This window comes from Syngnathus typhle, linkage group LG18, assembly GCF_033458585.1.
Source record: "Syngnathus typhle isolate RoL2023-S1 ecotype Sweden linkage group LG18, RoL_Styp_1.0, whole genome shotgun sequence".
NCBI lineage: Eukaryota > Metazoa > Chordata > Actinopteri > Syngnathiformes > Syngnathidae > Syngnathus > Syngnathus typhle.
Genome location: NC_083755.1, coordinates 7002744 through 7015692, shown reverse-complemented (window position 1 = coordinate 7015692; position 12949 = coordinate 7002744). Strand labels below are relative to the sequence as shown.

At 42.4% G+C, this 12949-nt stretch overlaps 2 protein-coding genes across 7 annotated transcripts; both read left to right on the top strand.

The window, feature by feature from the left end:
• The first annotated feature begins 4 nt into the window (after positions 1–4).
• Positions 5–3415, top strand: mfsd1l (major facilitator superfamily domain containing 1-like). Its single transcript, XM_061264686.1, has 13 exons — positions 5–207; positions 497–597; positions 670–779; positions 862–917; positions 1155–1298; positions 1385–1543; positions 1606–1721; positions 1801–1901; positions 1990–2101; positions 2163–2300; positions 2376–2515; positions 2581–2692; positions 2762–3415. The coding sequence occupies exons 1-13, from the start codon at positions 48–50 to the stop codon at positions 2900–2902; spliced, it is 1590 nt and encodes a 529-aa protein (XP_061120670.1). The 5' UTR covers positions 5–47; the 3' UTR covers positions 2903–3415.
• Positions 3416–3538: 123 nt separating this feature from the next.
• Positions 3539–12782, top strand: LOC133142973 (actin-binding LIM protein 1-like). Of its 6 annotated transcripts, XM_061264685.1 has the most exons (20): positions 3539–4418; positions 6669–6794; positions 7603–7786; positions 7888–7997; positions 8413–8539; positions 8620–8713; positions 8841–8928; positions 8991–9049; positions 9418–9495; positions 9622–9783; positions 9917–9946; positions 10018–10138; positions 10266–10331; positions 10449–10496; positions 10649–10707; positions 10781–10826; positions 10894–10901; positions 11079–11153; positions 11287–11367; positions 11439–12782. In XM_061264685.1, exons 1-20 carry the CDS (start codon positions 4115–4117, stop codon positions 11550–11552), a joined length of 1980 nt encoding a protein of 659 aa, XP_061120669.1. In that variant the 5' UTR covers positions 3539–4114; the 3' UTR covers positions 11553–12782. The 6 variants fall into 6 exon arrangements, 1 of the variants encoding a protein (XP_061120669.1); XR_009710325.1 differs by adding an exon at positions 9119–9175 and having other exon boundaries at positions 10894–11367; positions 11439–11508; XR_009710328.1 differs by lacking the exon at positions 3539–4418 and adding exons at positions 4808–4961; positions 9119–9175 and having other exon boundaries at positions 10894–11367; positions 11439–11508.
• The last annotated feature ends 167 nt before the right edge of the window (positions 12783–12949 follow it).

The window sequence follows — 12949 nt, the reverse complement described above, 5'->3', positions numbered from 1 at the left end:
CAACATCACCACTGATTTGTAAACACGACTTACGGCCATAACAGTGCATGAGTAGCATCCACGTTGTTGTGAGATTTAATGTTCGGTCGTTTGCTAATGTCCACATAAACAACACTAGTAGCTCTTGTAAACTGGACTTTCCCCCTTTTTCTTTTCTTCATTCAGTCTTCCTTTATCCTCTCAGCATGGCACAACCGGCAGAAAAAGGTACGTTTCACATAAACGCATAATTCTGCTTAGTTAGTCGCGTGACAATATTTTCCCTGTGTCGTTTAACGGGGGGACACTTAAATAGCCAACTCAGCATGCTTGCAGTGTCAAAAGTCAGGAATAGAAATTTAACAAAACCTATTTGAATGAATGCACACTGAAATAGCAAATAACTTAGTGTAACCATCTTTGCATTATGAAAGCCACTGGGAAAAAAAAAGTCACAATGAGCACAGAACTTTAATTAAATGATAAACTGTCATTTATATAAAACGTTTTTTTCCAGGTTACTATCGCTTCGTGGTGCTGCTCTTCAATTGCTTACTGACTTTCGGCTCCTACTTCTGTTTTGATATGCCCAGCGTTTTGCAAAACCAGTTTCAAGGGGTATGTAAAGTTGCATCCTAGAGGGGCTTGTTCTGTCAAATTAATCACATGATAACCTCTCCATCCCCCAAGAACCTGACATGCCCCAATGCAACTGTAATCAATGGGACAATGGACTGTGTGGAGGGCTTGGGGATGACCCCCCAGGAGTACAATCTTCTCTACGCTATCTATGCATGGACGTAAGGACCCAAAAGCAATATTTGATCTGATGCACACAGGGTTAGGTACTTTTTAAAAGATGGCTGATTCTCTCATCTTCAGGAATGCAATTGTGGTTATCTTGGCTGGCTTCCTGATTGACAAATTGGGCAACCGATGTAAGACCATTACCGTATCACTCTGTGTTTTTATTATATTTTTCAAACCAAAGTTGTGGTAGTAACAAAAACTTACCAAAATCAATAATTTTGTTGACAAATTAACGTTTCTATTGGTTATCTATGGAGTCAACCTGATTACATCCCCAGTTGATCAACTTATAGAGCACTCAGTCACTTTGATATTGATTTTGGCCAGGGACTTCTGCTAAAAGTTTTGTTTTTGGTTCTCCACAGTTGGAGTGTTTGTCTTCTCCTTCTTGTGCGTTTTGGGCTCCTCCCTGTTCGCTCTGGGCTCCCACTTTAAAGGAACTCCCTACCTGCTGCCCCTGATGCTCACAGGACGACTCCTCTTCGGGTCTGGCAATGGATCTCTGACCAGTAAGAATCAAAACTGCAATCACTTTGGAATGATATGGAACCGTTTCGAATACTTGATGTATAATTAAAGTGTTCTTCTCCTCCAGTTGTTCAGAACCGCATCACTGCCTTCTGGTTCAAGGGGAAGGAACTGGCCTTAGCCTTCGGGCTGACCTTGGCCTTCTCGCGCCTGGGCTCAGTCCTCAACTTTTTCCTCACGCAGCGCTTTGAAGAAAGGTTTGGCATGCAGTGGACCCTCTGGGGTGGTAAGTAACAACAAACTGTGATTAGACCGTAAGCCTGGTGCCATCTTACTGTACTTTTTTAGGTGCACTCTTGTGCGTGCTGGGCTTTATGTCTGCCATCATCGTGAGCTCGCTGGACAAGGTGGGAATGAGGCAGCTAGGTCTTGATGGGGTCATCCAAGAGGAGTCTCGCAAAGTGGTACAAAACCTGTCTTTGGTTTCTGTTGTACAAATCAATCATATAGATATAATTCCTAATTCCTGTGTTGCTTCTGTAGAGAATTCAGGATGTGAAGCAGCTGTCCCTAAGGTACTGGCTGCTGGTTCTGACCATCATGTTCTTTTACAACGGAATCTTCCCTTTCATTGCTGATGCCAGGTATTGAGAAAAAGAAAAACAGAAAAGAGGAGAGCATGCATTTCCAGGCTTTTGATGGAAAATCTTGACATTGTGATGATCTGTGCAGTAAGTTCATTCAGGATAAGTACGACGGCTACACTCAGAAGGAGGCGTCCTACGTGGCCGGGGCCGTTTACGACAGCTCCCTCGTCCTCTCCGCCTGCGTCGGCATTCTTATCGTAAGTTGAGATGATGTCGGAATCGATAGTGAATTGAGGAATTTGTTCCTGTCTCTTTTAGGATTACGTGGGTCTGCGGGGCATCTTCGCCGTGTCCTGTGCCGTACTAACGCTGCCCGTGTTTGGACTGCTGGCGTTCACCTTTGTGGCTCCTCTGGTCTCCACTATCTGGCTGGGAGTCACCTACTCCTTTGCTGCCGTCAGTTTGGCTCTCGCTCCAAACCAGTGGTCAATATTGCATTCCATTTAATTGGGATTCTGTGCTGTGGTTCAGGCAAGCATGTGGCCATCTATTCCTCTGGTGGTGCCTCAAGCGACCATCGGCACAGCCATGGGCATCGCCACCTCCGTCCAGATGATTGGGATCGGGATTTCCAATCTGGTTGTCGGGCAGATTTTGGGCACCAAGTTCAGGTAGGGAATCCCGCACAGTGCATCGTCGTTGCGGTGCATAATGTTTTGATTTCCTGGCCACTCAGTGACACAAAGATCCCGCTGTGGCGCTGGCAGAGGATGATGATCTTCATGTTGGCCAACACCATCGCTTGCATCGTCACCTCGGTGCTGCTCAACATCGTCGATGGCAGACAGGTCTCGCTTCTATTTCCTCGATTTGAAACGACTTCCTCCCTCTTTGGGACTAAAATGTGCTTGTTTTAGGGCGGGACTCTGAACAAGTCAAGCAAAAGATCGACACAGGCAGAAGCGGAGTCCGACGCGGAGCCGCTCACCCGTGGAGAAGAAGTGGACGACGAGGACGAGAGGGATGCACGGTCGCCGTCGCGCTCCATCAACTCCTGACTTCTCCATTGTCCTCAAGTTTGAGCATTTCTCTAAGCTTATTTGATTACTGAGCTGTTTGACTTTATAGTGACTTACTGTCTCAATGAAGAGCAGTGCTTTTGTTTTTAAACTCAAAATATATTGCATGATTTTAATAGTTCTGAATAGTAGATTCAGATCCATACAAAACAATTAATCAAAGCACATTGTCTTGAAATAATACCTCTGACTGTTACAGTTTTGTTCCACAGCTATATGGTTGATCTATTTGAATTTTTAAATTTACGGCTAGTGAGTTTAATATATTCTTGAAGAAGGGAATTATATCAAGCCATAAAAGATTTATTTTTATTTTTATTTTATAAAAAAAGGTTTACCAAAAGTGACCACACTTCAAAACTTTACAATGACGTATACAGATGTGACTTCAATGTCATGTGCAGGAGATGAATTGATATCGCCGCAGTTGTTTTTACAAACCTAACCATTAAAATATGACTTGAAAAATGAATTAAAAATGATACAGTTCTTTTCATGACTCAACTGCCGTTTTTCTATGAAGAGGCTTTTTTTTTCCCGTGTGAACATTTTACACATTATAGTCTATAGGTGGAGCTGTGACACTAGCAAACAAGCATTTACACCGCCTAAAATGGATTTGTCAAATCTGTATTTATTTATTTGATTCATTTAATTAAATAAATGCTCTTTTGTTGTTTTAATGTCATCCACAAATCAATCCTTTTGTCATAGCACAGAAGGTGGATTACTAAAAAAAAACAATCACTAGTTATGTTTTCGGCCAGTAGTTATTTGGCGCAGTTGTTTCTTTTAATCCGACTCAAACTCAGATAGAAAAACAAAACAAAAAAAATCAAATTTGATGCCTTGTTGTCCCCTGTGAGTGCTCATGCATTACATAGGGAAAAAAAAAAGTGACAAAGGGGGACTATATCTCAAAATCTAATTTAACAACCAAAATACAAACTAAATCATTTCCCATGATGCACCTGATGATCTCTATCGCTGCGTTGCCTCCTATGGTGACATACTTGGAAGAATGTAACCTGTGAGACTCTGTTCACTGCGAAGAGAAACACTAAAAATACACCTGCCTTAATCTTCTTACAGGACCTGTGCTGCCTGATGGACCACGCACACACACAAAGGCAGATTGATCCTTAAGAGCAACCTAATTCGTCGAATCATCTCGTTCCAGGGTTCGCTCGTATGGTTTCTCTGCTGGAGGGTCTGTGCGGCCCGGACTGTTTGGACGAGATGAGCATGTCGAGCCGCCTCAGCCTCAACAGCCTAGGTCGCATCTGCGGAATCGGACCCAACAATGACACGGTGGTGCTGGACCGGGTCAAGCGGAAGAACTCGGTCAGGCGCATGTCCATCATCGAGGACGGGCAGATCGCCGAGGTGCTCTACTTGATCCCCAAGCAGTGCATGATGGAGCAGCTGCCGTTCCTCAATCCCAATGACTACGTCCTGTGCGAGAAGTTGGCGGCCATACCTGCTGATGTGTCAGGTACCCACACACACACACACACACATGCCACTTTTTTCCCCTCATAATCTGAAAAAGGTTATTTTTAGGGACATTTTTAAATCCTCTTTTAGTCCCTCTGGTCACCAAATATGTCCAAAAATGTTAAATCATCATATGTAATGTTTCTTTGTTGTTTAATTGCAAACTACCAGACTTAATTGGTGAAATTAATTGGCTGATTAATTTAAAAATATATATCCCCCTCAAAAAAAAAAAAAAAGCCAAGGAACCACTGTATCTATTTTCGTGCGTACGTTCGTGCAGGCTAAAGGAAAAACACACATACTTTCCATCGAGTGGATGATGTCATGGCTCAGAAGCAAATTTACTCCCTTAGCTTTCATTTAGAACACACACACACATGTTCCCCCTGCACATTTTGTCACATGCACGCTCGGCCTGCTGGGACCGCCCCTCTCCCATTGTGGAGCAATAGTCCAGCTTGTTCCCTTTCTCGCTCCGATTCACTGCAGTCAAGAGTTCTCGCCGAAAGACGCGCAGTCACCGCCATGAAAGAGAAAGGTAGTGTGTGTATATGTGTATGCATCTTTAAAGTTATTTTTTTTCCCCAGCTCAAAAGTTCATAGCATATTTTCATTATTCCTACTTGTAGCATGTTGATTTGATATGACAATTTGAAATGATGACTTTGGAAAGTGTTTGAATTTGCTGTTGTATTTATGTATGACACGCGACTCCTTTGAGTTCATCTTTATAGCCGCAAAGTTTCCAGAAAAGTTTCAAGAAACCCAGACTTGCAACGTTTACGGAAGAAAAGAAACTGGAGGGAAAAGACATTTCTTATTTTTGCGCATCACCCTTGACCTCAGTGCGTCTTTCCAGAAATGTTTAAACTGACAGAAGGAGAAAATAGTCAGGAAGCAAAATGAAGGGATCCAAACTTTGTTGTTGCCAAGTGTGGAAAAGAGAAAGCTCAGCTGGTGCAGATAAACATAGAGCAGCATGTGGATTGTGCCTGACCATTGAAGAAAGAAAAGGCTCCTTTCACATACCTACTATTATTTTATTTTTCTTACACAAGTGCTCTTTTGTGACTTATCTGCTTCGTCAGGGCGAGACGTTTTTCACTTGCAGTCATAAGTGGGAAAGCAGTTCTCTCCTGAGACATTCCACAAGAATCTCATGAGCTGCCTCTCAGCTTACCTCACAATTACAAGGTCATCGTTTTGCTCCAATGTGACTCATGGCCAAATCAAATCCCCTCCCAGGTTTTCTGTAAAGGAATACAACATTGTTGAAGGCTTCCTGTCTGCGACGTAAAGATAAATCGCGATACCTTAAATAGATTCTCGGCCGCACGATTAGGTGAGCGTCTCGGGTTTCTCGCCATTTGCTGTCTTTCTAAATCTACCGTTTGCTAATACCTGACAGCAGATCAGCTTCACGGGCAGAATTTAAGAACTGCGCGGTGTCGTTCGGATTGCCTCATCGATTCCAGTGTTTACGCATTTTATTATATACAGCCGTGATTGTGCACCCTCTAGTGGTGTGTGAGAGTATCACTTAAAGTGATTATTTTTATTTAATCATATTTTTACACATGTAATAAAAAAAAAGGAAAATGAAGGAAAATGTTTTTTAAAAAAAAAGAAATTTTCTATGTTGCCGAAGGTTTGCATGATTTTTCAACGTGCTAGCACACAATGTTGAAAAGATGACCAGTCTGAGTATAGCTTAATCAGTTAACGTCATCCTTTGGAAAGCATGTTCTTGTAATCTTGTTTGTTGCTGCATACATGCCTGTAACCATGGCAACAAATCTCTTCTATAGCAAGGCCGCATACCGATGTCTCAATTTTATTAGCTTTCACGAGGCGGAGGTACGCAGTTAGTTTTTAAGTTCAGCTGAGATACCAAAAGAAAAAAAGCCATCCACATGCAGAGTGGGAGAAGCAACGCTGTCAATGTGTCACATTTGTTCCTCTGCCAATCACAGGCGGGACCTTTGCAGTGGCCTGTGATTAGATTGTGCAGGCATCCTCGCTTTCTGGCTGCCAGTGAGTGTAGATAGAAGAAAAATGCACCCCCCCCCCCCCCCCCCAAGCAGATGCTGCCATGTGACATAACTCGTTTGCGAGCCGCCAAGTCTCTGAGGGGAAAACACATTTCTTTTGTATTTTAATGATTAATATTTTCTTTCATGCAAGCTGTATCTGTTTACCGTCAAGTCATGCCGATGACAAGCACCTTGTGTTCTCCCCCTCGCAGTGCTTCACACTCACTCTCCCGCACCCAAGCGGGTCATCAGATGCGTCAAATGCGGGGAGGTCTGCAAAGGGGAGGTGCTTCGAGTCCAGTCCAGTCACTTCCACATCAAATGTTTCACCTGCAAAGGTCGGTGTACCGTTCCAATGACACCCGCAAAGCAATGTGAGCAGGTGGAAATACTGTAATGCTGCCAAAGCTGTTCTATTGGCCTTTCACAAGGATACATTTAAAAAATAAATAAAAAAGTCAATTACACAGTTCCAAATTGCCTGCCGCTTTAATTATTCAAACTCGATTCATTGCAAAATATTCCCTTTTCAATGGGCTCTCGTGGTTGCCAGACAACCACGTACCGGAGTAACGGCTTCGTGTTTACCCAGCAGGCCTTTGTCTTCACCTAATTGAGCCTGACAGGCTTCTCACGTTGTTTTCTTGTGCTGAGTTTACAAAGTGCAGTATCAATTAATAAACAAATAAAAATAATAGCAAGTAGGAATTCAAAATTTCAGATTCAAACCCAGATGGTGTCGCTATATTTTTTTGGAAAGCTATCAAATGACACAACACTGTTTTATCAGTAATCCATAAACCTTTGACTAGTTAAAATGTAATAAATTGACTGAACGAGGTGCTTGTTTTCATTGTGTCCAACAATGTTCTTGTATGACCGAGTCCCAAGACAGAAATAGACAGCCCTTGGCATTCGAGTGCATTCTCTCGAGGTGCAACTGTTACGGGGCTCAGATGGAGTCAAATACTTTAGATTTTTTTTTTTTTTCATTTGTCTTCCAGCTATCCAAATAATTTTTAAACACTTGATAAAACAGATAAATATTTAAATATTATATTAAATAAATAAAAATATTTGGTGTGCAGGGATTTTGTTTTGTTACTCATTGTGCAATGTTTTTCTTCTCCCGGTGTGTTTGTGTAGTTTGTGGCTGCGACTTGACCAGGTCGGGCTTCTTCATAAAGAACGGCGACTGTCTCTGTCCGCTGGACTACCAAAGGCTTCATGGCACGGTCTGCAACAGCTGCGGGGGATTTGTGGAGGGAGACGTGGTCGCCGTTTTGGGCAAGACTTATCACCCGACCTGCTTTGTGTGCACCATTTGCAAGTAATATTAAAACATTTCTGTTGTGCTCTTAGTTTATAAAGGTGAATTTGTGATAACTGAACTACGAATCAACTGACCAAAAAATTGTTGTTATTCCTCAGGCAACCTTTTCCCGCGGGTGATTGCGTCACCTTCAGTGGGAAAGAGTGCATCTGTCAGCGGTGTGTTAACCCGTTGACTCCTCCGCCCACTGGTATCAGATACTCCGACAGTAGGTGCATCTTTGTGTCGTTTTCAGGGGAACAATGTGTCTTAAAGGCTTTTATTCTTCCTATTTCGATACATGTAGACTTTTCGGGTTTTCTTTTGAGAGCGCGTCAGGCGACTCAGTGACCTGAGCTTGACTTGACCTCACTTGGAACTGTGCATACAGCAGCGATGGAGCCAAGTCTTGGGATTAGAAAGACAATTGTGCTCAACACAAAGGGATGAGACAGGCTGGTGTTTACTTTTTGCACTTATAATGCGCTCAGGTCGCTACTTTGTCCGGAGCGGCATCCTTTGGAACATTTACTTGAACGCAACATGTCGAGGACATCTGCTAGCTAGCTGAATTGAAAGCATTTTGCTAATGTTTGGGCCATGTTTGTATTAGCAAACATAATGTTGTGTTTGAATCCTCCTAGACTGCAACGGCTGCGGACGCGATATCAAGAACGGGCAGGCTTTACTCGCTCTGGGCAGCCAGTGGCACCTCGGCTGCTTCAAGTGCAACATCTGCACAAAATTGCTGAGTGGAGAATACATCAGCAAGTAAATAACAAAACGGATTATTGCATATTTTACATTGGACAAATCTCATGGCATTCTACTGTGTCATGTTCACCTCGCAGGGATGGCGTTCCATATTGTGAGAGGGACTACCAGCTTCAATTTGGGGTGCAGTGTGACGCATGTCAGAAGTTTATAACGGGGAAAGTCCTTGAGGTACCGTCGTTTACAGTCATTCCATTTTTTTTGTTTGTTTGTTTCCTCAGCCCTTTTTTTTAATCATAGCATATAAGCTATGTCCACTTTGTTTAACTGCGTCATGATCCTTTCTGATTTTCAAAAGGCGGGGGACAAACATTATCACCCGGAATGCGCGAGATGCAGCCGATGTGACAAAATGTTCACCGAGGGCGAAGAAATGTATTTGCAAGGTTAGTGTGAACGCAGGATTTTGCATCAATTGTCAAGTGATGAAACTTCCTCCGTTTACTAGGCTCAGCAGTGTGGCACCCGGACTGCAGAGAGAGGAGCAGGAACCATGACAACAACAGGGTAAAATTCCAACACTTAAAATGAGGGATGAAATGCAAGTCTTAGCCAATGGGATCTACTTCTCCTCAGGTCCGACGAAGCAAAACGCCTTGTCTTGATTTCTTTTACCCTCCGAGCGAACTGAAGGTTAATCTCATCAGCGGCCTTTGCAGTTTGATCTGTTTTTTGTGTTATGTCGTAGTTTGAGATTCAGCAGCTGCCATCTTGCGTCACAACACATGCCTCCTTAACTCTTTGCTGACTTTTGTCTGTGTTTGATATCATTGTCATATTTCCATTGTAACCTTTATGCACATCTTCTGTCTTTTGGCATATGCAATAAGAAAATAGAAGAAAGAAAAATTCAAATGCGTCTTTCTCTCCCTCAGTCGACTCTGACTTCGTCTGAAAGCTCCTGCTCCAGACCCGGCTCGTGTACCCCTGGAAGCCCCGGTCGCTCCATTTGTGTAAGTCGCGGAAATGTTGTTCGTCCCCTGTCCGACATTGACAAGCGTGCAAACAGTCTCAAGCCGTAAATGTTCCAACCCTTCTCCTATTGCCGCCACCTCCCACTCCCACTGTCCCCCACCCAGGCCAAAGTAGATGATGAGATCATTGATTACCGAGATTTAGCAGCAATTCCCAGAGTCAAGGCTATTTATGACATAGAGCATCCCGATATGATGTCCTATAAGAGTGACGACCTCACCTCAGCTGCTTTGGACGGCACACGGGACAGAAAAAGCTCTGCCGAGGTAACGTCATTCAGCGGATGCCGAAATGTGCCATATTTAACCTTCATCTCTTTTTAGTTTTTAAAACCACAAAAAATAAGCGGTGCGTCCAAGTTGAGTCTTTCTGGCTAATTCTGCGCATTTTTTTTTTTAGTCTCCAGCAAATGCATCCGAAACCACCGAGGTAAATATACTCAGCGTCCAATCAGTATAACATCAGCAATCATCCATTTGTATCCTTTTTTTTCTTTCAAGGAAAGTTACGAGCTGAGGAAATGCATTCCCAAATCGTCGAGCCACGGATCATTCGGCGTTCAGTCGTACAGTCGTCACAACTACACGCCGACGCGATCGCCTCAACACTTCCACCGGCCCGGTAAAACTCTCGAGATTTTTTTTACTCCAACTCAATAGCGCCCCCCCCCTTCCTCTTGCTTCTACACCTGGCCGCCTTTCCACTTTTTCATCCTCCACTCCCTTCCTTCCTCTGGAATAACAAATAGGCTCATTATTTTCTGCCAACGACACCTTGGCAACTTCCTGTCACCTCTTAGCTCCTGACAGCGCAGGTAAGATCACAACAACCTCTGCTACTGCGCACTACCCTTATTTTGAAAAATGTGATGGATGATGGCACGTGTTGTCAAACATTTCTTTTTGTTAATGCCACTTTTGTCCTGTCACAGATCAAGGTTTCAACATGTACAGAAAACCTCCAATTTTCAAGCAGCAAGGTACTTTGAAGTGTTTGTTTCATAAAACAAGGTATCAGCCTGTTGCCATGGCGGCAGCATGTACACATACGGCCAATCGTCACAACAAATACAGAAATTGAAAATATAATTGTGAAGAGACTGAGAGTATCTGCTATTTGACATTGACATAGATCCAAACTCCACCCAAACGTCCTCTTTGCCTGGATACAGTTGCAACGGCCTCAGTCCAGTAGGTCACTTTATTCTTATTTCTATTCAGGCTGCGAGAAATTATACATAGTTTTTTTTTTTCCCCTACTCAGCCACAATCTACTGAATTCCTCCGAAGCAGCGGCGACACATTAAGAGGTATTTTTCTTTAAATCCTCATCTTGTTTTGTGTCAATCATTCTAAAGCAAGGACTTTCCTTTTCAGATTTCAAGGTACGTGAGAGGACTTGAATCCGTAACACTTCTTCTTCTCCTCAATCAAGCCTCCACGTAACATAATGGCGTCTTGATTAGTCTCACAATCTAAAACCGCGCACGATTAATTAAATTTGCCATTTCGGCTTAACCGTGACTAACCTCATTGCGGCAAGTGTTTGCTTGTGTCTGTAGCTCCCCCATGACTGCCTGCATCCATTTGCACGAATGGACAGAGGAGTGTCAATGCCTAATTTGCTGGAGCCAAAAGCAAGTATTGGCGCTTCCTTCCAAGTTGTTGCTACTCTTTGCTAATTAAAACTAACCAAGCATGTATTTTTTTTGCCCATACTTTGACCATTGAAAACATATCCTGTATTTTGTCCTGCTTTGTTGTGTCAAGGTCTACCCGTATGAAATGCTCACGGTTGTCAACAGGCGGCGTGCGAAACTTCCCAGAGAGGTTGACAGAACAAGATTAGAGGTAAGGTAACGGCATCAGTTTTGCTCTGACCGGTGGAATTTGAAAATTGCTTTTGCATTCTTTTATTTCAGCGTCATCTGTCCCCAGAGTCCTTCTTTGAAATCTTTGGCATGACCATAAGGGAATTTGACAAACTGCCACTTTGGAAACGAAACGACATGAAGAAACAGGCCAATCTCTTTTAAATCATCGCTATGTTCTTTTATTTATTGTCAGATTGCTCTGACTCCATCTTCCTCATGGGGGCACTAGAGCAGCAAAAAAAAATTTTTTTCTTTCCTTCCTGTCTGTTCAACTTCTCATATTGAAGGATTCCGTGGACTAAATGATCTGAGCTAAAAGCTGAATCATAGGAATGTCTCCGCGTGGAATGTTATGTTAAAGCAATCTGGAAGATCTCAACGCGGGGCTTCCAATGTTAAGCTTCCCGTCTTACCATTGCGACACTCATGCCTCAGTTTATACTTGCCTTCAGAAAATTATACAAGACTTATTAGGGGATATATATGTATATATTTCTAAAATTGCTGCAATCATAATCATACATTCAAAGAGAGAAAATAAAGTGTATTAGCCTGCCATAAAAAAAAAGTTATTGATTGGGCGATGATGTCAGATATTAGTACTGTATTGTTTTAAATCTGCTTACAAATATTGAAAGGTATATGGCTATTTTTCCACATCATTCTACTCAAGCGCTGTAAAAATATGAGCCAAAGTGGATATTCATGCCTGTGTGTGTTTCTATGCACATTTTAAGATTATTTTTGGCTCACGTCCCTAAAGAGTTGCACATGAATGCCTCAAATGAAAAGTACCGGGTTGTCATTTTCCACTTTCATGTGGACCTCAAAGAACCAGTTTATGATGACAGATGACTTGATCTGCTTATCTGGATTGTGTTGAGAAAGCTACTCTGTATCTTTTGGGCTATTATCCTGTCTGCAGATTATTTTGAGCTAATTTCAATTACAGTCTATGAAGAAAGCGGTAGAAAAAGTATTGCTATTTTACATCCTGTCTTCTTAATGGCTTTTAATTTTGAATCTATGCTTAAGTTAAACCTGCTTTTTGCCTTCTTTACTGTATTCTTCTTCACTGTACTTAAGATGCTTCCCCCCCCCCCCTTCTATCTTTTCTTCAAAATGTTTGCGTCTTTAATTCTGTCCCCGGCTTGGTTGTCTCATCCCCAAACGTGATGTCATGTGTTTTGACTGAGTTGCAACGAAGCTGCCAACATTTTGCAAATGTTTTGACACACTGTCATCTTTCCTGTGTGTCCTTTGTCCTGTTTTTCTGAACTTGCAGAGATTTACACAGCAGACAACTAAACAAATTATCAGCTGAAGAAATAACCTTGACTGATAACGAGAGTAAGCTGAATAAACGGAGGAGAAAGAATGAAAAACATTGTATCAGGTTGATGTGGAAATTACTTTTTTTGTAATCACATATTATTTAAAACAGTGTTCCTAAGTCTTTTTGTGACACAAACTAGTTATATTAGTCATATTTTAGCATCTTCATTTCCTTCACCTTGACCAAGGTACTGGTTTCATCTGTGGGGATGGTGTTGTTCTTT

Excerpts from the sequence above, each read along its gene's own strand:
- LOC133142973 (XM_061264685.1), top strand. The coding sequence starts at position 4,115 with ATGGTTTCTCTGCTGGAGGGTCTGTGCGGCCCGGACTGTTTGGACGAG. Across the intron at positions 7,998-8,412 it reads TGGTATCAGATACTCCGACA|ACTGCAACGGCTGCGGACGC; the intron begins GTAGGTGCATCT and ends GAATCCTCCTAG. Across the intron at positions 11,154-11,286 it reads CTAATTTGCTGGAGCCAAAA|GTCTACCCGTATGAAATGCT; the intron begins GCAAGTATTGGC and ends TGTTGTGTCAAG.
- mfsd1l (XM_061264686.1), top strand. The coding sequence starts at position 48 with ATGAGTAGCATCCACGTTGTTGTGAGATTTAATGTTCGGTCGTTTGCT. Across the intron at positions 918-1,154 it reads TGACAAATTGGGCAACCGAT|TTGGAGTGTTTGTCTTCTCC; the intron begins GTAAGACCATTA and ends GGTTCTCCACAG. Across the intron at positions 2,102-2,162 it reads CCTGCGTCGGCATTCTTATC|GATTACGTGGGTCTGCGGGG; the intron begins GTAAGTTGAGAT and ends TGTCTCTTTTAG.